Source organism: Mesoplodon mirus, assembly GCF_964341445.2.
Source record: "Mesoplodon mirus genome assembly, chromosome: 15".
In the NCBI taxonomy this organism is placed as follows: Eukaryota; Metazoa; Chordata; class Mammalia; order Artiodactyla; family Ziphiidae; genus Mesoplodon; species Mesoplodon mirus.
The window spans coordinates 52,915,549-52,940,848 of NC_138991.1; the positions used below are offsets into that span (position 1 = coordinate 52,915,549).

Here is a 25,300-nt window from a genome sequence, read left to right on the forward strand (position 1 = left end):
GAGCGACAGACACAGAAGTGCCAAGGCTGGGGAGGCAGGCAGGGCCAGTCATGGGAGGCCTTGAGTGCCCCTTCTGGGCCTCATCTGAGGACACTGGGGGCCGTGGACAGCATTTAAAAACTGCTTTATTAAGATAAAACTTGCATACCAAAAATCCTCCCAAGATAAGTGTAAAATTCAGTGATTTTCAATAAATTGAGTTATGTAAGCATCACTGCAATCCAGCTTACAAGCCCCAAAATGTTCCTTCATGCCTGTTTGCAGTCACCCCACCCCAGCCCCTGGCAACCACTAATCTACCTTCTCTCTTTTATGCATTTACCTATTCTGCACATTTCTTATAACTGGAATCACACAACATGTAGCCTTCTGTGTCTGACTTTTCCTTAGCATCATGTTTTTGAGGGTCATCCACGTTGTAGCCTGTATCGGTACTTCATTGTTTTTATGACTGAATAATGTTCCATTGTATAGATTGACCACATTTTATTTATCCATCCACCAGCAGATGGACATTTGGGTTGTTTCTATTTTTTAGCTATTATGATAACGCTGTTGTGAACATTTGTGTGCAAGTCTTGTAGAGACACATGTTTCTTTTCTCTTGGGTAGATTCCTAGGAGTGGAATAGCTGGGTCATATGATGAATTTATGATTAACATTTTAAGAAACTTCCAAAGTGGAAGAGGGTTAAGAAGCAGAGTGATCAGGCAGTTCAACATGTTAGAAAGATTACTCTGAGAAGGGGTTTGGAGGAGGATGTCACAAGATCCCGGGAGATCTTTGATCATAAGAGGCTGAGGGTTGTGATGCTGGGGATGGAGCAGGGAATGGAGTTTAGAAATGCCTGCCGCTTCACCATTGCCCAGCAGAGGATGTGATGCTCTGCTTTCTCAGTTATGGTTAACTGGCTGATGATTGAGGTGTTTAACCTTCCTCGTGTCCCTCGTAGGGGATCTTGGCTCCACCCCCTAAGGCCCCTTTAAGAGCAGAAGGTGATCAGTAATGTCTGCTTAATCACGTTTAATCTCACGATGCCCTGTGCACCCACCAGGGTTCTCTGGTGGTAAGTGACAGAGACCTTATCTAGAAAAGGAATTTCTGGAGGAGTACTGGGGAGCTCACAGATGGGATGGAAAGAGTGGGGAGCCAGCCTCAGAAAATGTTAGAAAACGGGGCTGTTTGGGCTCTGGGGGCAGGAAGTGAGGCCCCCTCAGGACCTCCATTGTGCTTCTCCATCCTTGATCCAGCTCGAGTTTGAGCTCAGAGATTCTGATTGACATAGCCTAGGAAACGTTGTTGCCTCTTGGCTGGGGTAGCTTGTGGGTCAGTCCCACCAAGACTGTACATGATGGCAGGGGGTGGGGTGGGGTGGGCAGGGAACATGGATCCTTAAGGACCATAGGATGCTCTTCTCGGAAGAAGAGGAAATGGACACTGGATTTTCAAACCAAAAATGTCCACTACCCCATATTCCAGATAAAAAAAGTGAACCATGGAGAGGTTAAGAGTATTTGCCCAAAGCCATAGAGGTGGGAAGTGGCCAAGTTGGAATGCCAGTCTGTCTGGATCCAAAGTCGGTGTTCTGTCTGTGACCTAATCTGGGCAGAGTGGGTCTCCTGGGACCCTCCAGAGCTGGTGGGGCAGGGATTCTCACTGCCTCCTGAACGAGTCAGTCTCCGGTATCTTTCTGGGGCTGCCTCCAGGACTTTAGGGGGGTCGGGAAAAGTATCTAAAAGAGCCCTGCTGCCCTCTTGACTTTGGTCTTATCCCCTATGCCCTGGGCAATGAGCCCAGCTGGCCCCTTGTCGCCCCAGTGGGGCCAGCATGTAAGAGCTTAAATGGGAGGTCTGGGAGGCACCATATCCAGACCCTCAGCTCAGAGCAAATTCTAACTCATGGCTCTTTTTTTCTTTCTGTTCTCAGATCGAGAGGACCAGTCCATTCTCTGCACGTAAGTGGAGCTGCTTTTTCTTTTGTTTTTCTAGAGTCAAGATCCAACCTATTAAAGAAAAAGGTCCATGAGAACAGGGCTCTTTGATGTGTTTGCTGTTCCATGCACCCTGCCCCTGCCCTGTCCCTGGCATAGCGTCAGTGCTCACTAAACATTTGTTGAACAAATGTTCTGATGCTGAGGCTGGCACCCCTAAACTGCCAGTGATACCTGGTGCCATCTTGTTCTGCACCACCCCCTTTTAAAAACCAGCATTTATTGAGCATTTACTGTGTGCCAGGTCCTGAACTAAATATCTTACAGACAGAATTGCATCTAATTCCATAACAGCTCTGTGAAGGTAGATGCCATTTCCGTTGGTGAGGAAGTCTTGGCTTGTGTTAAACAATCACCCTCAAATTTCACAATTAGTAACCACATTGTGCCATATTTGGTGGCTGGTGTCATTATTTCTTTGAAGACCTGGATACATAGTCAGGAGATACTAACTCAACTTAGAATCATTCAGAGGGTTTTCAGTGTTCAGGAAAATCTCTCCTGTGGTGGGCAGAATACAGGTGTCCCTTGGAGAATTTGTGGATTTAGTTCAGACCACTCCAATGAAGTGAATATCACAGTAAAGCGAGTCAGGCAGATTTTTTGGTTTCCTAGTACATATAAAAGTTATGCTTACACTATACTGTAGTCTATTAAGTGTACAATAGCATTATATCTAAGTAAACAACTGTACACACCTTAATTAAAAAATGCCCGTGGCTAAAAAATCTTAACTATCATCTGAGCCTTCAGGGAGTTGCAATCTTTTTGCAGTAGTGACATCAGAGATCACCGATCACAGATCACCATGACAAATAGAATAATAATGAAAAAGTTTGAAATATTACGAGAATTACCCAAACGTGACACAGAGACATGAAGTGAACAAATGCTGTTGGGTGTTGCCACAAATCTTTAATTTGTAAAAAAACACAATATCTGCAAATTGCAATAAAGCAAAGTGCAGTACAAGTGCCTGTGATGGTCCCGCCACGGTCTCCACCTCCTAAATCACCAGAACCTGTGAATGTGTCAGGTGACATGGCAAAAGGGAATGAAGGTTGCCACGGCATTACGGTTGCTGATCAGCTGACCTTAGAATAGCGAAGGGATCCTAGATTATCCAGCTGGGCCTAATGTAATCACAAGGTCCTTACAAGTAGAAGAGGGAGGCAGGGGAGGAGTCAGCGGGAGATGCAATGTGAGAAGGACTTCACCCCACCATTGCTGGCTTTGAAGATGGAGGAAGCCCATGATGAGAACAGCTTCTAGAAGCTGGAAAAGGCAAGAAAACGGGCTCTCCCCTAGTGCTCCCAGAAAGAAACACAACCCTGCTGACATCTTGGTTTTAGCCCAGTACAATCCATGTCAGACTTCTGCCCTCCAGAACTGTAAGATAATCAGTTTGTGTTGTTTTAAGTCACTAAGTTTGTATAATTTGTTACAGCAGCAATGGGAAACTAATACACCCTCCTTCCTTCTTCACCTCTACACCCACTCCTGTCTCACTCACTATTCAACAGATTGAATGGGTCTGTCCCACTGGTGAGCACTTGGAGTATAGGAATGAACCAAAAATAAACAACCCCTCTTCTCAAGAGGGAAGACAGCCACTAGGACAATAATTACACACTTCCCTTTGGTACTGCTTGAATTTACTGTTTGATCCTGTGAAGGTACTACCTTTTCAGGAACTAAAAAAAATACATACACATTTTAAAAATCACTTAAAGAAATGTGTAATTACAAACTGAAAATTATGAAGAATGAGACATGTAAGGAACTAGGAGAATGTGTAAATCAGAGGAGTTCTAACTGGGGAGAACACTAAAGGTTTCCCAAAGAAGTGATGCAGAGATGATGAAGAAAAGAGAGGAAGAGTTTACAGCATATGCAAAGACCCTGAGGTCAGATAGAGCGTGTTCTATTGGAGAAACTGAGAGATCAATTTGGCCAGAGTGTGTCTCCCAACAAAAGCCTTCTGTCTGAGAAAAGGTATTACAGGACATGTAGGACTGTGGTTGCAAACTCAAAGGCCAATCAAAGTCAACCAAGTACTGTTAATGTGTGAAAAGTCCTGGGAGTAGTACAGTAGGGAATGGTGGGGAGTGTGGTGAACTGGAGAAAATGGCCCATCTGAGGGGGGGAGCTGCTACCCATCTTCTGCCCACTGTTGCCAGGGGGGAATGCAGGTCCAATGTTGCCAGACTTTCCTACATTTCAATAGAAGCTGGAAATCTAGCTTTTATGTGAAATATCAAATTTTTAAACATTGGCACCTAATTTACATGAACACATATACACAGAGCTCCAGACAAATAAAGTCCATTTGTGGGCTGGCTTTGCCAATGGGCCACCTGTTTACAACCTCTGTCCCAGAACTTTGGGCTAGGAAGGGTCCTCAGAGATAACTGAGACTGCACTTCCTGCCCCCCCCCACACACACCTGGTCAGTTACAAGGGTTGCAGGAAATTTTCATAGAGCATCAAAATTGGGAATGATTCATATTATTTAATATGAAAGTGGATTCAAGTTGGTCTCTGTAGTAATATCTCCCTTTCATTCACTTGTATTCCAAATATTGCTTTGAGGGGGTGGGGCGGCGACAGGGTGATAATTATGGTGGAGAATTGGGTCAATAGCACATAGACAGGCTGGTTATGGCCAGCGTGAGTTGTATGTGTCAGGGGTGGTCATGGCTGTTGGCGCTGGGGTCTCATACTGTGCACGTAGCTTAGAGAAACCAACCACGCGCTTCGGGAGGAAAACTAGCACTGGCGGATCTAGTGCGGGTGAGGTCACCACCATCCACCCATTGGATGTGTTCCAGAGTGAGGGTGAGAATAGACATGGGACTCTGCCGATCCCTCCCCTGGTCTCATTCCCCTGTGGCCCTGAGGGTGTTAGCATCTTGCCTTGCCGAGCCCATTATCTCTCCTGCATTGTCCGTATTGCACACTCGGAATTCCTGCATCTAGTTGGCATTTATACACAGAAGCTGCTTTAGAGGGGCATTGCATACCAAGTCACAGATGCATTGCTTTGGGGATGTTTTAAGGGATTTTTCAATTTTACCTTTCTGTGATTGATTGTGTTGACTTACAGGCTGTTGGTCCCCAGCCTCCATATCAAATGTGACTCCACTTCTCTGCAGGTCTCATTAGAATCTAGGTTCATCCATGGAAGGGACTATCCACCGAGTTATGTCATTGAAAGCCTCCTTAGAGTGGGGGTTACAAGCCAGACCACCCGGGGTTTCGATCCTGGCTCTACCTCTCACTAGCTTGTAGCTTCAGGTACAAATTTAACCTCTCCAGGGCTCCGCGTTCTCACTATAAAGTGGGGAAGTGGGAATGATGATAATGGTACTTAATAGAGTTGTTGTGAGGGTTACATATATATATGTATGTATATGAATATGTATATGTATATCTATATATACAGACACACATACTCATATATATGACTACTATGTATATATCTGACTAAGAACCAAGCCCTGTAAGCTAGATATTCATATGTCATGACTAACATTTGTGTCCTGGCAGAGCAGAGAACCCACTGCTCAAGTCCAGTTACCTCATTTTTATAGAGGAGGAAATCAGAGAGGTCATGAGATTTGCCCAGAGGCACACAGCGAGTTTTTGTCGATAGTGAGACCTGGACCTAAATTTCTTGAGGCCTTTGGAGGGCCCAACCCTCATTCTCTGGTCTTCACTGATGAGCCAGCCACAGCCCCACCATCCCCTGCCCCACCGTGGACTGTGGCATCAGGGGGTGAGGAATGGCTGGCATCTTTCGTATTTAGCACATCTATCGGGAGGAAAAGAGCTGCAGCCTGTTCGCCCTGGCTCAACCACTTGGGGTATGAGCTGAGACCCGAGTGATGAGAGGAAGCAAGCCCTGAGGAGGATTTGGGGGAGGAGTTTCGGGTGGGGAACAGCGAGGGCAAAGGTCCTAAGGTGGGAACCACTTGTGTTTTGGGACGGTCTGAGCGGGTGGGGCGCAGGGAGGAAGGAGGAGGGTAGGAGGATGTGGTCGGGGACACGGTCATGCAGGGCCTTGCAGGCTGGGGTGAGCGTATGGACAAGAGGTTAGAGCGGATCCTTCTGATCATTCAAGGAGGCCAGAGTGCCACTTGGGGATAAGCACTGATGCCCCAGGGTCTGGGGGACTGGGACTCAGTGGCAGGAGATGCTGGTGTCAGGCGACTGTCCCCTTCAGGGGAGGCAACTCAGGCCAACAGGTGTCTCTGTCACTCTCCCTGGGGCCAGTGCTGACTCTTGGGAAACTGCAGGCTTCCCAGGGGTTTGCCTTGGTTGCTTCACCCACAGCCTGAAATCGCTCCCAACCAGGCTTCCTACTTTGACCCCACCTGCCCTCATCCCTTCCACCCTGTTTCTGAAGAAGAGGGAGAAACACTTTCTGGCAGAGGCCTGCAGGGTTTTCAAAGGTGTTTTTGATAACACAGTGCAATGTTGAAGGGGCGCAGATGTCTCAGGAGAGTAGCCGCTGTGTTTAGCTGGCGAGGCTATGGAGGCACAGATCTAGGTTTGCTTTCCTGCTGTGCTGCATGCCAGCAATTTGTTCTTGGGCAAGTTGGTTAAACCTCCCAGCCTCAGTCTCCTCATCTGTAGAATGGGGGTATCAGTTGTGCCTACCTCCCAGGGTTGTTGAGAGAATTGAAAGAGTTGTGTAGGGGGGAGCTGAGCACGATGTTGGCACAGTGCAGGTGCCCATGATTGGCAGCTGGGGTTCTGATGCAGCGCCGTGGTTAGTATCAACCAGAGTTCTGCTGAGCCCTGCTTGCTTGACCATGAACTGCATAAAACCACCTCAGAGGGGCTTCCCTGGTGGCGCAGTGGTTGAGAGTCCGCCTGCCGATGCAGGGGACACGGGTTCATGACCCGGTCTGGGAAGATCCCACATGCCGCGGAGCGGCTAGGCCCGTGAGCCATGGCTGCTGAGCCTGCGTGTCCGGAGCCTGTGCTCCGCAATGGGAGAGGCCACAACAGTGAGAGGCCCGTGTACAGAAAAAAAAAAAAAAAAAAAAAAAAACACCTCAGATACCTCCAGTGTGGGCTCTGTTAGACCTCTCTCCACAAACGTGGCTGCACATCAGTTCCTGGGCAATTAGTTCAAGAGACTGATGGCCTGGCTTCACCCCCAGCAGCTCTTGACTCAGTGGATCTGGGGTAGAGCTGGGGAAACCTGTGTTTTTATCTAGTGTCTTGGGCGACTGTGAAGCTGCAGGGCCAGTCAGCAAGCTGGCAGGGATTGGAAACAGTTGTCAAGGGTCGTCTACACAGGGGACGCTGAAGGGGTGGCTGTGTCTGAGCTGTGCACCCCCCGTCTGCTCTGGGTGGGGGTCTAGAGGGGCATGTCTGGGAGCTGAACCTCCACCAGCAGAGGGAGGGAGCTGGGGTGCTGCCCCTCTGCAGCCCCCTGGGAGCTCAGAAGGGCGGGAAGCGTGAGTCAGGGAGGACTGAAGGGTCCTGGAGATTCTGACGCACACTTTGCAGTGAGGGCGTCCGGCTCATCCCCCAGTTTGCTGACCCATCGGTGCAGGCCTTGTGGTAGGAAGACTTCTCAGGTTACCTGGTGGCTGCAGGGGTTAACGAGGGGCCCCCAGTCTTGGCTCCTGGGGAGCCTGGGCTGGGAGTGAGCCCACCCAGAGATTGGGGTCCTCAGACCGTTAGCTGACTCTCCTGGCTGAGGAATTAAAGTGATAGTGGGGCATTTGGGTCCCTTTCACTCCTAAGTGATGCTGTGACAACACTCAGAGGTACTGAGCAAGACAACAGGAGGACATTTTGGCTCCAGACAGACCACGTTTTCATTTTGGGGGTGGCTTGTGTGCTAGATGGAAAAGAACAGAGTCCTGGTCTCAGCTCTGTCATATTCTCATGACATGATCTACAGAAAGCCACTGACCCTGTCTGAGCCTCAGTTTCTTCATCTAGAAAATGGACAACTGCACCTACCTCACAGAGTGGTTGTAAGGAATAAATGGGTTAGTTCATAAAAAGCTCTTAGCACAGTGCCTGATGACGTGTTAATGCACAGTGAACACAAGTGCTACTTGTAAGTTACATTTGAAATTTCCACTAAGCCCCCAGCCATTCTAAGTGAAACCAAAGAAGAAAGTATAGGGTAACAGAAAAAGAATGGTAGCTATTAGTATGCATAATAACCATGCTCATGGGTATTTTATCTTAATGCATTTTTAGGCATGGCCAGTGAATCTACAGCTGTCTGTTTAGAGATATTCATCTTAACCCCAGACCAGGATCTACAAATGCAAATGCCTAGGAGAGCCTGGCAGATAATAGAAAGGAGTGAAGTGGGCCGGGAGTGGCAATAGGGAGTGGTGAAGACTGCGGCAAATTGGAAAGCCACAGTATCCATTCAAGGGAACAGCTGTGATTCTGCCACAGACAATTGATCCCTTGGGAGAATGTCGACCCAGTGTTACCAGAGGTCCTTGGGTTTGTCCCTCCCCAAGAGAATCCAGAATATAAACATACTATCATACTAATGATAGTATGAATATTGAAGATAATGATATAAACAGAATGATATAAACAGAGAGAAATGGTTGTAAAAGTAACAATAGGTAACATTTTTGTGTACCTGGCATTGTTCTAAATGTTTTATATATTCACTCATTTAATCCTCATAACAATCATAGAAGTGCTTTTATTATACCCATTTTATAGATGAGGAAACTGAGGCATGGGAGTAGTTAAATGACTTGCACGTGGTCACATAGGGCAGAGCAGAGACTTGAACTCAGGCAGTCTGGCCCTGGAGCCCATTGTGTTATTCTGCTGATTGATGCTGCAGGGGAAAGAGGAACTGCTTTTGCCTGGGGAGCTGGAGGCAGTACTCAAAATAGAGGCAGTACTTAACTGGGCTTTGTAGGATGTATAGGAGTTGGACAGCACAAATCCAGAGGACTTTGTTGGCTGCAGGGGTGGGAGTCACATGAGGACCAGGGACTGAACAGCTCTGAGATTCAGAGGCAATTTGGCTTTGCTACCAATGGCAGACCATGGCTGAAATGGACTCAAATGGTGTTCAACCCTAGGAGCTAGGACCAGTTACCTGACTTGTAAAATTATGCAAAACGAGAATGCTGAGCCCCTTGTTCAAAGGGAATCCTTTTGCACTGTTGATGGGGATGTAAATTGATACAGCCACTATGGAGAACAGTATGGAGATTCTTAAAAAACTAAAAATAAAACTACCATATGACCCAGCAATCCCACTGCTGGGCATATACCCTGAGAAAACCATAATTCAAAAGGACACATGTACCCCAATGTTCATTGCAGCACTATTTACAATAGCCAGGACATGGAAGCAACCTAAATGTCCAATGATAGATGAATGTATAAAGAAGATGTGGTACATATATACAATGGAATATTACTCAGCCATAAAAGGAATGAAATTGGGTCATTTGTAGAGATGTGGATGGACCTAGAGTCTGTCATACAGAGTGAAGTAAGCCAGAAAGAGAAAAACAAATATCGTATATTAATGCATATATGTGGAATCTAGAAAAATTGTACAGATGAACCTATTTGTAGGGCAGGAATAGAGACACAGATGTAGAGAACGGACATGTGGACACAGAGGGGGAAGGGGAGGGTGGGACAAATTGGGAGATTAGGTTTGACATAGATACACTACTATGTGTAAAATAGATAGCTAGTGGGAACCTGCCGTATAGCACAGGGAGCTCAGCTCGGTGCTCTGTGATGACCTAGATGGGGGGGTGGGGGAGAGGGAGGTCTAAGAGGGAGGGGATATAGGTATACTTATAGCTGATTCACTTCATTGTACAGCAGAAACTAACACAATATTGTAAAGCAGTTTTACTCCAATAAAAAAAATTAATTAAAAAAATATTTAGAAATTCAAGATCGCAACATCAGAGCATTAAATCAAGCACAGGGGCCTCCTCAGTATAGTCCCCATGGGACTGCACAGGTCACACACCCATAAATCCAGCCTGGCTGGGGGCTGAGGGGTTAAGCTGCCATTGGGTAGCTCCTTCCAGCCACTGAGGCTGGACTGATTAAAAGGACTTGGCAGGGCTTCCCTGGTGGCGCAGTGGTTCAGAGTCCGCCTGCCGATGCAGGGGACATGGGTTCGTGCCCCAGTCCGGGAAGATCCCACATGCCGCGGAGCAGCTGGGCCCATGAGCCATGGCCGCTGAGCCTGCGCGTCCGGAGCCTGTGCTCCCCAACGGGAGAGGCCACAACAGTGAGAGGCCCGTGCATACTGCAAAAAAAAAAAAAAAAGGACTTGGCAGTGGGGTAATTACAAGGCCAGGAGGCCATATATGGTCATGAGTCCAGGTTCTCCTCCAGGATGAGGGAGCTGGGCACCAAGTCCCCTAAGAAACAGCACCAAGGTTTAGGGAGCTCAGACCAGGAAGACTTCATCCCCAGAGTCCAGGGGTCAGAAAAGCAAAGGTATTAATGTTTCTGAAGCAGCCCTGAGCACGTCAGTCTTCAGATGCCCATGAGCCTGGAGCTTGGATTGTTTTCTTTGGCACAACCTCCTAGGATAATTTATTTTTATCAGTAAAACTTGGAAACTGTTGAGCAAAGCAGCCACGTGGGGAGAAGCAGATTCCCAGAGTCTGTGTCTCACTTCCCTGCCCTTGCAAGGTGGAAGACCAGGGCCACAGTCATGGTCATGCCAATGACCATGTCTTTGTTGTGAAATGTCTTTTGTTGTGAAAGGGAGGAAGTGGGAGAAGCTGAAGGCAGAGATGGAGAATGAGGAAATCATGGTGGGAAAGAGGAGCGGGCAGTAGTGATCTGGGGTTGCTATGTGCACAGCTGTCCTGATTCTTGCCTTGGATCTGAATGGGCTCAGGATCAGCTACATAGGTAGTTTTCCTCAGATTTTCTCTCCTTCTTCTTGCTCTGATCAGAACCTGGCCCCTTTGGTTTGGAGTGATGTCTGTCAAGGGTTCTGACATTAGCCTAATTGAAATAATTCATACTAAGGTGTGAATGACTGAGTGGCTTGGTTCATTGGTTCCTGGTCACATTTTCAAAGAGCCTATTAAGGCAAGTGAAGGCTCCCAGAATATATGGAAGAACTCCTTGATGGAGTAGGGTAGGGGCTTCGCTCTGTCTTTCCTGCATTCTATCTCCTTGTCGCACTTCTAAAAATAAAATGTAGTGGGCACAGGGAGATCAGCTCAGTGCTTTGTGTCCACCTAGAGGGGTGGGATGGGGAGGGTGGGAGGGAGACGCAAGAGGGAGGGGATATGGGGATATATGTATACGTATAGCAGATTCACTTTATTATACAACAGCAACTAACACAACAATGTAAAGCAATTATACTCCAATAAAGATGTTAAAAGAAAAGATCAATTTCCAACTTTTCATGCCAATTTATTGACAAATTAGAATGAATACATGGCAGTCATTCACGAGTAAACTGATTTGAAAAGAAGATCTAAATGGATTATTATTAGTCTTTAAAACTAAGAACTTTAACTCAGTAACTTAATTTCCGAGGATAAGCTACACGGATAGTTTGTTCCTATAACAGCTTAGTGTCCACCGTCTTTCACTTAAATACATCAAGACTATTTTCAAGGTTTGATGACAACCTCTAGTCATATAAACTATATGCCACAAGAGTTTGTCTATTTCAAACCACTTTCCTTTTTGCTCTCTTGCAGAGCTAGACATTCCGAATAATCAATGCTGACCAAACCTTCATACGGATAGCTGCAATATAGCATTTCATTCCAAACACCTGTTAGAGCATAATTAAAATATCCTTTAAAAATCAATCTTTTCTGAAACTATGCCACTCAAAAATCGGTGTTTATGAAGCAATGCTTGTATGATTTCAGTTGCTTCAAACTGTGCCCTCATGCTGGCAGTGAGGTTTTTTGCCTTTTGTTGCCAATAATAAATTATAGCCCTGAAGTTATAAAATATCTAACTTCCTCCACAGCTAATGTGATATATTTGTAAGACTTGTGTTAAATAATGTTTGAAAATAATTTCATGTGTAAAAAAGGAAAAAAAAGTGGGCAGAGCATGGGCTCTGGTATCAAGCAGACCTGAATTCAAATCTCACTCCTCTATTCCCTACCTGTGTGATAGCAGGAGCAGTTATGACCTAGAACACGACTTCAGCCTCTCTGAGCCTCAGTTTCCCCAGGTGGGTGATTGGGATAATCAATGACTCCTTCATGAGGTTGTTGGATTAAATAAAAAGATTTCTGAGTCCAATAACATAGAGTAGGTGTTCAAGAAATATCAATTCCTATTCCCCATTCCCTTCCTCTGACCTTAGAAAGCAAGTTCCTAGAGGGTTAGGCCTGTGTCATGTAATGACTTGGTGAAATGTCATAGAAAGGGTCCTGATTGCATTGGAACCAGAGACCTGATTTCAATGCTGTGTGTGCTCTTGCCTCGCTGTGTGATCTAGGGCAAGTTGCTTACCCACTCTGGCCCAAAGTTCCTCTTCTTTTTTTTTTTTTTTTTGCGGTACGCGGGCCTCTCACTGTTGTGGCCTCTCCCCGTTGCGGAGCACAGGCTCCGGACGCGCAGGCTCAACGGCCATGGCTCACCGGCCCAGCCGCTCTGCGGCATGTGGGATCTTCCTGGACCGGGGCACGAACCCGTGTCCCCTGCATCGGCAGGCGGACTCTCAACCACTGCGCCACCAAGGAAGCCCCAAAGTTCCTCTTCTGTAATAACATGAAAGTGATATGTCCTACCTTCAGCATTGGGGGAGGGGAGGTAAAGGAGATAATACATGTGAAACAATTAGCATAGGGCCTCCACTCCCCTTGAAAAGTCAATTCTCTCCTTAAAATTAAAGAAAAAAAATTTTTTTGGACTCAATTGTCCTCCTCAAGAAAATGAAGATAATGCCTCCATGGCTCCCATTTCACAAAGTGCCTCTGAGGCTATATGAAATAATGTGACCATTGGGAATAAAGGCCATTAGGAAAGGGGAGAGGACAGTGTTAATATCGTCGTGAGACGTGGAGAGATGTTTCAACCTTCCTGGAGATCAGACACTTGATTTCCGGATGGTGACCCATGGGGTTGCGTCTGACAATTCAGGACACATGTTTCTTTCTCTCCCTCCCTCCTTCCCTCCTCCCTCCCTCCCTCCCTTCCTCCCTTTCTCCCTTCCTTCCTTCCTCTTTCTCTCTTTCTTCTGTTTAGCCATGAGCAAAGTTATTTTTTTTTTAATTATTTTTTTTTGCGGTACGCGGGCCTCTCACTGTTGTGGCTTCTCCCGTTGCGAAGCACAGGCTCCAGACGCGCAGGCTCAGTGGCCATGGCTCATGGGCCTAGCCGCTCCGTGGCACATGGGATCTTCCCAGACCGGGGCATGAACCCGTGTCCCCTGCATCGGCAGGCGGACTCTCAACCACTGCGCCACCAGGGAAGCCCAAGCCATGAGCAAAGTTATTAATGGGCCCTTGGCAGAGCAAGTTAATTTCTTTATTTCCTAATTAGGAAAAAGGGCAAGCACTGCACTAGCGCTGGTGGCAGTCGTTCAGCGTGGAGAACCTTGACCTGACCTCGGGGTAGACAAATTCAGACTTGAAAAAAATTAGTACGTTTCAGAATATTCAGTGAGCTCAGCAAATGAGAGTCTAGGCAAAGGAAGGAAAAACAAAAAACAGAAGAAAGTCAGAGGAGAGGACAAGAAGGGAGGAAAGATTTGGTTGAAGTCATCTTTCCCTTTCACTGAGAATAGTGGGAGTCAGAGGCAGTGTCTGGAATCCTTGGATGAAACAATTCCACGACCATGATCTCCAGTGGCCAAGAGAGGTAGCTGGTTCGAGAAGGCCATTTTGGTAAAATACTCCACTGCTCATATTCTAGGAGTAGTCTTTTGATAAGACAAACAACGCCCTGCTGATCTAAACTTATCAGTCATTTACACTTTAGCATGAATTACTTCAACCAGGTTTATTCTTTGATACTTGACTGAGATCATTCGCTAGCCGCCTGACCATTAGAATGGGGTTCTCCAGAGGATGAAGGGGCTTATGTCTGTCCAGTGGCTGATGGGATAAGCAGTTCTTCTCCTTCGTCCCCTTCTTCTTCTTCTTCTTCCCCTTTTCCTTCTCCTCCCTCTCCCCGCTCCCCCTCCCTCTTCTTCTTCTCCTTCTACTCCTTTCTTGTAGGGGAGCTTCAAAAAATTGTAACTTATATCCTGGTACTCTGAGAGGTACTTATGTCCTTCCTGGAAGGCAATCTCTTGCCTGATCATTCCATCTCTAACAAGGCTAATAATGTCTTTTTTTTTTCTTTATAAAATTTATTTATTTTGGGCTGCATTGGGTCTTTGTTGCTGTGCACAGACTTCCTCTGTTTGCAGGAGCGGAGGCTACTGTTCATTGCGGTGCATGGGCTTCTCATTGCAATGGCTTCTCTTTGTTGCACAGCACGGGCTCTAGGTGCATGGGCTTCAGTAGTTGTGGCAGGTGGGCTCAGTAGTTGTGGCTCGTGGGCTCTAGAGCACAGGCTCAGTAGTTGTGGTGTACAGGCTCAGATGCTCCGCAGCACGTGGGATCTTCCCGGACCAGGGCTCGAACCTGTGTCCCCTGCATTGGCAGGCAGATTCTTAACCACTGCACCACCAGGGAAGTCCCTAATAATGTCTTTAAATAGATAATTTGCAGTAAAACTATTCTGTATGATACTGTCATAGTGGATACATTTCATTATACAGCTGTCAAAACCCATAGAATGTACAACACCAAGAGTGAACCCTGATGTAAACTACGGACTTTGAGTGATAATGATGCATCAACGTGGGTTCATCGATCGTTACAAGTGTACCACTCTGGTGGGGGATGCTGATGGTTGAGGAGGCTGTGTATGTCAAGGAGCAGGGCAGGGGTGTATAGGAACTTTGTACCTCTGCTCAATTTTGCTGTGAACCTAAAACTGCTCTAGAAAACGAAGTATTTATTTTTAAAAGTAGACAGTTCCAAATAAACCTAAGTTTGGACCTTGTTAGGAAAACTCAGTTTTTTCTTTTACTCTTTTCATCTACACCCTTTCCTGCATCCTCTCGGGAGGAGTGGATTGAGATATGGAGCAGGGTTTGAAACCCAGCCCAGCTCTCTGCCAGTGGTGGGCAAGTCTCCTCCCCTCTGGGAGCCTCAGTTTCCCCATCTGGCAAATGGCACGGAGCTGTGGAAAAGTACCCACAGAACACCTGTGTGGGGCTGTTTCCAGTGGGTCACTTTTCCCGTGTCTTTCAGAGGCGAGTCTGGAGCTGGGAAAACTGAAAACACCAAGAAAGTCATCCAGTACCTGGCCGTGGTGGCCTCCTCCCACAAGGGCAAGAAGGACACAAGTATCACGGTGAGTGGTAGTTCCTGCTCTGTGGCCACGGCTTGGCAGCTGGGCCTCCGGGCTCGTGGGCTGACCGAGGGAGAGACAGCACTGTTAAGAAGGCCGGGACTTGGCGTTGTAAGGACTCAGGGCTGTGTTTCACTGCCCCTCCCCAGACAGCTCACCAGAGGGATGTTTTTCCTCCTGGGTGGGCCCATTTGGGTCTAGGTGATTTCTCACTTTAGCCAGGATCATCTCCCGAGGGGTCCTGTCCTGTGAAATGAGAGGAGGAGTCTTGATTGACATCAAAGCTTCTCAACCGTGGCACCAAAGTCATTTTGGACTGAGTAATTGTGGGGCTGTCTTATGCCTTGGAGGATTTTTAGCAGCATCCCTGGCCTCTCCCCACTGGAGGCTGGTAGCAACCCCTGCCCTCAGTTATGCAACCAAGAATGTCTCTAGACATTGCCAGGTGCCCTCTGGGGGGCACCGTCACCCCTGATGGAGAACTACTGCCTGAACTGAATCTCTGTAAATTCCCTAGTGTTGAGGGACACCTGTCATTCCTCCATGTGTCCCTCAGATGGGAACCCCAGAGGATGGGAACATTGGTGTCACTCAGCATATGGGCTTTGGTCCAGTGCCCTTGACTGTATGCCATGTACTGCCAGGATGGGGTCCAGCGATGAGGCTGAGAGGCACTGTTATTCTAGCTACTGAGCTTTTGGACTCGTGGGAAAGAGAGATAGTCATCAAATAATCATACAGATCAACCCATGATGATGCAGTTTGATTAAGGGCTTAGAAGGAAAAGAAGAGCAGGTTTCTAGAATCATCCCTTCTTGGGTCCATCCCTCTCTTCCTCCTCCGTCTTAGCCCTGCCTTGTCTGTCCCAGAGGAGGCGACAAGCAATGGGGCTGCTTGAAGGACCTGCCAGCGCCTCTGTGTGAAGGTTTGGGGTGGGGGCAGGGGAATGGCAGAGCGGAGGCCTGAAGAAGGCTTGGGGTGTCACTGGTTCCTGCCACTCTGGATCTTGCTTCTGGGGCTCAGAGGCAACACTGGAGCAGCCACAGAGACCAGTTTGTCTGGAGGCCCTCGGAGATCTCGGGTGGACACTGGCTGTAGCCTGGGAAACCTTCCTCCCTCAAACAGACGCAGGAAACCCACACTGTCTCTGGCACCGTGTATAGGAACAAATAGCGCCAAAGTTCACGTGGCAGTTAAACACCACTTCCCACCGCCTTTTCTTTTCCTAGAATAGTGATGATAAGTAATAGTAATACCTAATAATAGTGACTGGTCTTTATCAAGCGCCTGCTATGTGCCAGATACCTTTTTCTCTGTGTGTGAGAATACATCTCAGACAGCATCTCATGAGACAGTTTTAAAGAGTGCACCTCGGCCCCAGCAATTAAAAAACTTTGAAATGTCTGAATCTCTAAGAAATTAGAAAAGAAAGCAGCAAAACAGAAAGGAAATTGAATCCAAGAAAAGTTGCTGCTTTCCTAGTTGGAGAATCTTGGAGAATCCAGGCTGTCTGAGCAGGGGGATTGAAATCGTATATTCTCCAGACCCTGATGTACGTGTGATGGAAATAACACTGACATTTGTTTTATACTGTATTGTTCAACCACAGCAAGGCCCATCTTTTTCCTACGTGAGTAACTGGGAGTGTTTTCCTGGTGTGTACGGGAGGCACGGAGTGTGTTTAGATGTGCATGCTCCTGTCGCACCCACCGAGCCCCATAGCTGATGGTAGAATGGGCAAGATTCCCGAGTTTCACAACCCAAACCTACAAACTCACGGAAACACCGTCCTGCGGGTGTCCGATGTCAGTGTGGGGCGTGGGGCGCGTTGCCACCCACAGGATCCATTGGAATTCCCAGGGTTGACCTCCAGCTGGGAATGGATTTCCTCAGTTCAGAATGGATCCCCTTACCCTTCCCACCAATGTGTCCACCACCGGTAACCCTGACTGGAAGGCCCTGGAGACGTCTGTACCGTCTGGTTGAGCCTTTTAGGACCTTCTGGCCCTAAAGCTTCCCTGGCTTGATTGACAGTCAGTTAATGGCACTGCTGTGGCATGCCTCTCTCCCCACTCCCTGTCATCATCCCTAAATATCTCCCCTGAGCACTGGTGTGTCCCTGTGCATGTGTGTGCAGTGCGTGTCTGTCTTTGCATGCCGGTTGCTTGACCCAAGGCTCCAGAAACGGGAGTCTTGGTGTTCATGATGCACTGGCTTTGGTGGCACGGTAAGGCCCCAGCTATTGCGACACACAACCGGGCCCTGCTCAAACCTCTGCATGTGGAAACTCACCTCTAACTCAGAGCTTGGGGGGCTGGCATATGGGTCCCAGCCTGGGAGAGACCCTCAGCTCAAGAGATCCTAGCGTGTGCTAGGATCACATTCAATCCATCTTAGTTAGACCTGGGCGACAGTGTCATGGATGAATCAGAAGGAGAATCAGGCTTCTTATATGGGATCTGCTCCTGTGTGACTTTGGCCAAGTCACTTAACTTCTCTGGGCCACTGTCTCATCATCCATAAAATGAGTGGTTTGGATCAGATCTTCATGTTCAGAGCTCTCCTGAGAAGGATCTTTTGGCCCCAGCAGCTGGAACTCCCATTCTAGGAAGGGAACTTTTTTTCTGGGGATATGGGGACCCCAAATTTGTGTTGACAGAAGTGACCCCATTAGTCTTCTTCCTACTAGTCAAGCAAAGCCCTTTGCTCTCATTGTAAATTGCCACAAGTCCCAATTATGGGGATTCCACTGTGGCTGGGATTTTCACAGAGATGACACTTTTGTCTTCTTTGCCAGCTGTGAAGGAGGAGAGCATGTGAATAAATAGACACGTAAATCAGTAGCTTCCTGTTCTGTTCCTTTAGGGACAGCCAGCCACGATGCCCTCCTGGTGTATAGAGGAGCAGGGAGAAAGCTGTGCGCTGCCTTTTCCCTTCTAGAACCTTTCCCAGCTTCTTTTTAGCCCAGCCCAACTGCCCTGAAAAAGAGGACAGGGGAACCAGCAGAGAAAACAGGAGAAAACCCTCAGGACCCATGCTTCCCAGGGTCGGCCTGGAGGAGGAGCTGGGTAGGAGAGCCCCTGAGCCAGTCTGCAGCCGCCGTGTCGTGGGGATAGGCAGAGAGCAGCTCGATGCTTCCTGGCATGATATACCTTGTTGGCCCTTTCCTGCAACAATTAATCACGTGACCGCGTTTGTGCACAGGAGCCCCCTCAGAGGGGGCCGATGGGCTGTGTACAGTCTCAGCTGCATTTAACCTGATGAATGGAGCTCAAGCAACCTGCTTTGAAGCTTTGTTCTGCAGTCGGTTTGAAGTATTCCCGGTGGGTTTTGCGCATTCCTTACTTGTCTTCCATAGGAGATTTCAGAAAACTGGTCCTGAGAAAGGAAAAATTGCAACTTTAAAAAATTGCACTAAAACCATCAGGAGAAGGGTTGTAGTGATTTTCCTTGAAGAAAGCTGCTTGTCAAACATAAGCAGCAGCAGGACTGCCGTGTACAGCAGGGCAGGCTGTGCACTGCACAACTCCATGGATTCACTATGATGTAAATGACATCCTGGTGTTGTACAGTGTAGCAGTTCTCAGTGGCAATGATGTCACATAGATGAGCAGGCCCTATCTAGGAAAAAGTGGCCTTCCTAGGTGATGTCCTTACAGATGTCCCGGCTATAAGAGAGCTCAGACATTTGTTTCTCTTCTGAAATCCTTGAGTAAATCTGGACATTAGTATTGGGGGTCTCAGATGGGTAGGTGATAGGATAGGAGAGAACCCGTAGATTAAGGACAGAATTTTGTGACAACATCTGTCCATGGCAGAGCTGTCAGTGTCTACGTCACTTTCTCCAATAACTAGATGTGAATGAATTTTAGGGTGAGCTGGAAAAGCAGCTTCTACAAGCAAACCCCATCCTGGAGGCTTTTGGCAACGCCAAAACTGTCAAGAACGACAACTCCTCACGATTTGTAAGTAACAAAGCCACATGGGTTTTCTGGAAAAGGCTCGGGTCCCCTGGTGTCACCTCCTGCCTGAGAATGCGGAGTATGTGTGTGCAGGGGACGTCTGAGGCTGAAGGGATGGAGGTGTGCATTGCAACAGCATTTTGCTCTTCATCTCCAGTCCTGTCTTGACCTTACAACCCTGCAAGTGCTCCAGCCACTCACTCCCTCATTCATTCACTCACTATTCATTCAACAAATATTCATTCAGCATCTGCTATATACTAGGCTCCCTGTTAGAATTTGACATTCATAACTCATTCAGTAAATATTTACTGAGCACCTAGTAAGTGCTAGACACTTACACCCAATACTCATTTATTTATTCAGCAATACATGCATTGAGTACCTACTATGTACCAAGCACGTGCAAATTTCAATAAACATTTATTATGCACCCACTGTATACAATCATTCTGGCAGGCATTTTTACACACACCATTCTCTCTCTCTCTCTTCATTTGGCTCATTTTCATTAAGTGCCTACTGTATAGCAGACCCTGAACTAGACAGCAAACAATTCAGACGTGGTTCCAGCCTTCACAAAGCTTGTGGCCTAGTTGGGGAGCCAACAGTCAATGAGGCAGGACTTCCCACACAGGCTTTCCCAGGTTCCAAGGGCCCCCCCACTTTCTCACCTGAGCCTAATGGGGGCAGGAGAACCCTGAACACAGGTGGTTGATGACACTTAGACAAAAATTATCTTGTTGTACAAAAGAAGTGGGGACCTTCACTGCATAGGAGAGTCAGAAAGATACTTTTTTTTTTTAAGAGGAATGATGCTTTTTTAAAAAATTATTTTATTTATTTATTTTTGGCTGTGTTGGGTTTTTGTTGCTGTGCGTGGGCTTTCTCTAGTTGAGGCGAGCAGGGGTTACTCTTTGTTGCGGTGCTTGGGCTTCTCATTGCAGTGGCTTTTCTTGTGGAGCGTGGGCTCTAGGCGCGTGGGCTTCAGTAGTTGTGGCATGAGGGCTCAGTATTTATGGCTTGCGGGTTCTAGAGTGCAGGCTCAGTAGTTGTGGCACATGGGCCTCGTTTTGCTCCGCAGCATGTGGGATCTTCCTGGAGCAGGGCTTGAACCCGTGTCCCCTGTATTGGCAGGCGGATTCTTAACCACTGTGCCATCTGGGAAGCCCAGAAAAATACTTTGATGAGGAAATTTGGAGGAAAGACTGCGTCTGAATTCCTCTAGTGAGGAGGCCCCTGCTGATTTGTGGGTGCCCCTCTGAACTGTCAGTCACCAGATGGGACCCTGTGAAAAACTCTTTGTAGAAAACTCTGCCCCGCCCATGTAGAGCTGCTCTGTAGGTATCTGTGTCCTGCATATTCACACGCATGGGCTCCAGCCGTGTCAACCCCAAGACCCACTTCTTATTACAAGTAATTATGTGGTGTTCCCTTTCCTTCCCTGAAAAATTAGAGTCATAGATAACATCACCTACTACACACATCAGATTTTTAAAAAGTAGCACAATGCCCTTGCTATAATACAAAGGAGAAATAAAACAATTCATAATTAAAATGTGCATTTCAGCATATCAGTTCTCGGGCCAGACCACATATGAAGACACAATGAACTAGTCAGACACTTGCATTTATATCCAGAATCACTGTGACCTTGACAGCTACAAATGCAGGCTGAGACAAAGGGGGGTTCCTCTGGGGACTGAAGCCATGGGATGGGATTTTCCAGAATGATGACATACTCTTTGGAAAGCTCTGAACCAAAGAACAATTTGCTCTCGAGTTACATGGATATGACATTCCTACATGAGAACAACATTAACATTTTTTGTGTGTTTTTATCTAAAACACCATTAGGGTCTAGGCTCAGCTCATTATAAACAGGTTTTTCACCTCCGTGAGTGTCAGGTGGGACATTTGGAAGTCATAGGGTAGGTGGCTAATGCTTGGTGTCTGGGACTCTCTTGGTCATTGTGGGATGCCCAGCGTCCTTGGCCCCTGTCCACTAAGAGTAGTAGCTACCTACCACTGTCATGTAACAATTCCAGTCCCTCCCCCAGATTTCCAAAATCCCCGTGGGGTTTGTGTTGGCTGCACCAAGAAACACTGCAGTTGTGCGTTGTAACCCAGTGCAGAGTTTTTAGGATGTCAGTAAATGTGAGCAAGTTCAAAGTGAATCCCTGAAATATCCCCACTCACTGGTGCCCCAGGCCTTCTCGGGAGGAAGGCAAGATGGCTCCGGGACCAGCAGGTTCCTCTGTTACAGTTGCAATAACGTTCATTGTCCTGAATCATTCTACTGTCTGTCTCACTTCCTGATGGAGAAAGAGTGAGGGTTTTGTCGAGGCCCAAGCAAGCCTAGGGGATGGTGCCTCCCACCATGTAATCACGGGTAGGTGAGGGCGGTAAGGATACGATCCTTTGTCAGCTGTTAAGAAAGCAGGAAAAGGGCCGGTGCTGCCAGATGCGGGACCTGGCTGTCCTTGGTTTTGTGGTTCGGCTGAGGCAGAAGGCAGGTGGATTGGCATCTTTTCCAAGTGGAGAGATCTGATGGGCCCCGGGGCTGGGGGCATGGCCCAGCCCTGCCTACGGAGCCTCCTATGCAGGGCCTGCTCAGATAGCGTGGCTCCCTGGCATCACTGCTCATGCTCACCTGCCCCAAAGAAGCCGTTTAATTCGCAGCTGGATGAACTTGGGCTTGATTGATCATGGAAGCCCAGTGTGTTTCTGGACAGGGGGGCAGCGGGGGAGGCCTCCAGCCACTGGGTGTGGCAAAATGTGCCTTCTACTCATGGCTCTACCTCTTAGGAGCACTACCACACTGGGCAGGTCCCACTAGCTGTCTTGGCCTCAGTTTCCCCACCTTTAAAATGGGGAGAGCTATGATGGGCTGAGGGTCATTGCAAGAGCAAGTGAAACTGATTTGAGAAAGTGTTTTCTAAGCTCTCCTGTCGCCATAAGGTCCTTGATCTTCCCAGCTCAGGAGATGCTGACCTGTGAGATTCTTGAGTGTTTGCAAGAACCTCTCTCTGGTTTTCTTCTTCTTCCCTTGAACGCTCCCTGACTTCTCTCTCCCCACTTGCCTGCAACATGAGGGTGAGGGGCTGAGGCTGGGGAACCCACCATGAACTGTGTTTTCCTGTTGGCAGGGTAAATTTATCCGCATCAACTTCGACGTCACGGGTTACATCGTGGGAGCCAACATTGAGACATGTATCCTTTGCTGAGCCTGGGCCACCTGGGACTCCCACCCTTGGTCCCACCAACCTCCTTCCCAGAGCCTGAGGGGGGCACAAGAGCCACCCCTCTCTCCCCAGGCGCTTGGGTGCCGTCCAGAACAAATCTCCCCTGGGGTTGTTTTCCCTCAACAGCAAGCCTTGTAGTGTGGTGGTCCCCAGGTTTGGGGACCTCAAGCCGCCTGTGTTTGATTCTGAGTGGACCTCTCCCTAGCTGAGCGACCTTGGGCTAGTTACTCAACCTCTCTGTGTCTCGTCAGTGAAATGGGGATGATAATAATACCTGCCTCATAGAGGTGTCGTGAGAATCAAGTGAATTAATTCATGTAAAGCTCTTAGAACCGTGACAGGATAAGGGCTGGTTGAGCATCAGCTATCGTGAGAACTTCGCTTCATCCTTTTCGAGCCAGGGTCCAAGGCTAAACCCGGACCCCTTGTCCTGCTTAGGAACAGGGCAGCTTCAGCCCACAGATAGGACATCAATGGAAACAGAACTTTCCCAGAGGAGCAGCCTGCTTCTGGCAAAGCAAGCAGGAAGCTGTTTCTGTAAATCTAAGGAATCAGAATTCCACCAGCCCACCAGCGCCACCTGTGCTCCTTAGCATCCCAGAGGGGGCTCGGGGCATGGCTGGGGTCAACTGACCAGGCCCCATCCCCACCTCCCAGAGTTGGGCAGAGATTAAATGAGATACAGCAAGACACCCATATTCTCCTACGGGGGGATAAGGAGACCATAAATAGCCTCATGTGGGCTCAGAACAGGTATGGCCACCAGCTGAGTTATGGTTTTCAGAAGTTTCTGGATTTGGGAATTGCAGATGAGAGTTTGTGACCCTGTTTACTAAGAGGCGTTGGGAGGAGAAATTAGTCTACATGACCTGACATGACAGAGCGGAGGAGGGGGGACACAGTCTAATCCAATGGATTTGGGAGCACAGAGAATTTTGTCATAGTCAAGTAGAGCCTGGTTCTTACATGGGGAAATCCACCTGGTACAAGAGCCCAACCACCCATGTGCCTCCCTACCATCCCCTCCCCCCATGGCAGAATAGCTCTCCTTAGATTGATTAGTGGGTCATGTTTACAGTCTCCTGAGGCTAGGCAGCTAGTCAGCTCGGTCAAGGCCACTCAGCCAGCCAGAACTGGTACCCAGCTCTTGAAGCCCAGCCCCTTGTCTGGGATGGTTTTGGCCACCGCAGACACTTGGCATTGTCACTTCCTAGCTCTGTGCTCCTGGGAAATTGAGCCTTCCCTGAGCTTCCCTAGGCCTCAGTTTCTCTATATTGAAAATGCAAATAATATTCGCACTTAGCTTCTAGGATAGTTTGTGAGGTTTAAATGAGAAAATGCACGTCAAACATTTAACACAGGGATTAACAAATCATAGGGGGTGTAATTATTTTTACTCTGTAATATCTAAAGACAGCTCAAACCTGCAGAAGAGGAGTTGGTGATGGCTGCTGGGGAAACATCTCATTTCATGCCCCTCCCATAAGTCTTTCATCCTGGAGTCCTTTGACTCCTGTCTTTTTATGCTTTTTTTCCCCACTCTGTTCCCCTCACTTCTCCCCGGCACTGGGGCCTGCCAGCAGCACCCAGTGGTCTCATTTTGGATCTGTGAGCCAGAATTGGAAGGTCAACTCATGTGGACCAGGCGTGGGTGGCTTGACTCTGCCCCAGCAATCAGACTCTTCAGAACACTCCAGGGAACCTCTCCCGGGTCCTGGAGATTTCCCCTCCAGCAGCTGGTGTGACACGGACTGGGGAGGAAGGTCATGTTCCCACAAGAGGTACACATGGTATCCCTGGGATTCTTAACTCCTCCCAAACCAGATCTGCTAGAAAAGTCACGGGCGATTCGCCAAGCCAGAGACGAGAGGACGTTCCACATCTTTTACTATCTGCTTGCTGGAGCCAAGGAGAAAATGAGAAGTAAGTGATGAGCAAGGACGTGTGTTGGGAGATCTCAGCCCTCCCCTTCATCATGATCCAGGGTTAATCAATCAGCTGTTAACACAGAGTCTGAGATCCTGCCAGGGAAAGAGCTACACATCTCTGGGCAGCATCTCCTTTGTGTGAGTGAGTGTGGCTTCTGTTCAGTCATTCTCATTTACTGAGCACCTACTATGTGACATAGTAGATGTCCATTTCAGTTAGGCATTAAATAATTAATTAATCAAGACCAGTTAGAACTGGACGACATCAAGTCCAAATAGACACAATCTGTGCCTTCCAGGAAGGGAGAAAGACAATTGCCATATTTGCACGTTTACAGAACTTGCAGGTATTTAGGAGGCATTCTGATTTTATAAGGAATTTGGAAAGGCAGTGGAACCAAGCACTTTTCATTATTCCTGTTTTGAAAATAACTTTGAATTGGCCTTTTTGTAGAACAGGGGTCACCTATATTTTTCTGTAAAGAACCAGATAGTAAATCAGGTTCTGTAGGCCACACGGTTTTGTCACAACTACTCAGCTCTGCTGTTGTAATGCAGAAGCAGCCATAGGCAATGCCTAAACTAATGGGCAAAGCTATACTACAATAGAATTTTATTTACAAAAATAGGAATGTGCTGTAGTTTGCTGCCCTCTGTTGTAAGGAAAATATTTTTCACATAAAAACTATATACTGTATACCAGACTCCAATAGGAAATTATACATTCTAGGCATGTAGAAGAGTTAATCTACTAACTACAAAGAATATATAAATCACAGCTGAATA

At 47.6% G+C, this 25,300-nt stretch overlaps 1 protein-coding gene across 2 annotated transcripts in view; it reads left to right on the forward strand.

Annotated features, from left to right (window-relative positions):
• The window catches only part of MYH11 (myosin heavy chain 11), a 125,518-nt gene that overhangs the window by 46,670 nt on the left and 53,548 nt on the right, over positions 1 to 25,300 (forward strand). Inside the window, exons 4-9 of one of the 2 annotated variants that reach the window (XM_082644054.1) lie at positions 1,927 to 1,954; positions 15,280 to 15,382; positions 16,989 to 17,009; positions 19,252 to 19,344; positions 22,491 to 22,554; positions 24,411 to 24,509. In XM_082644054.1, the coding sequence (XP_082500180.1) occupies positions 1,927 to 1,954; positions 15,280 to 15,382; positions 16,989 to 17,009; positions 19,252 to 19,344; positions 22,491 to 22,554; positions 24,411 to 24,509 (408 nt within the window). The remainder of the gene's footprint in view (positions 1 to 1,926; positions 1,955 to 15,279; positions 15,383 to 16,988; positions 17,010 to 19,251; positions 19,345 to 22,490; positions 22,555 to 24,410; positions 24,510 to 25,300) is intronic. The other variant, XM_082644055.1, reaches the window with a different exon arrangement.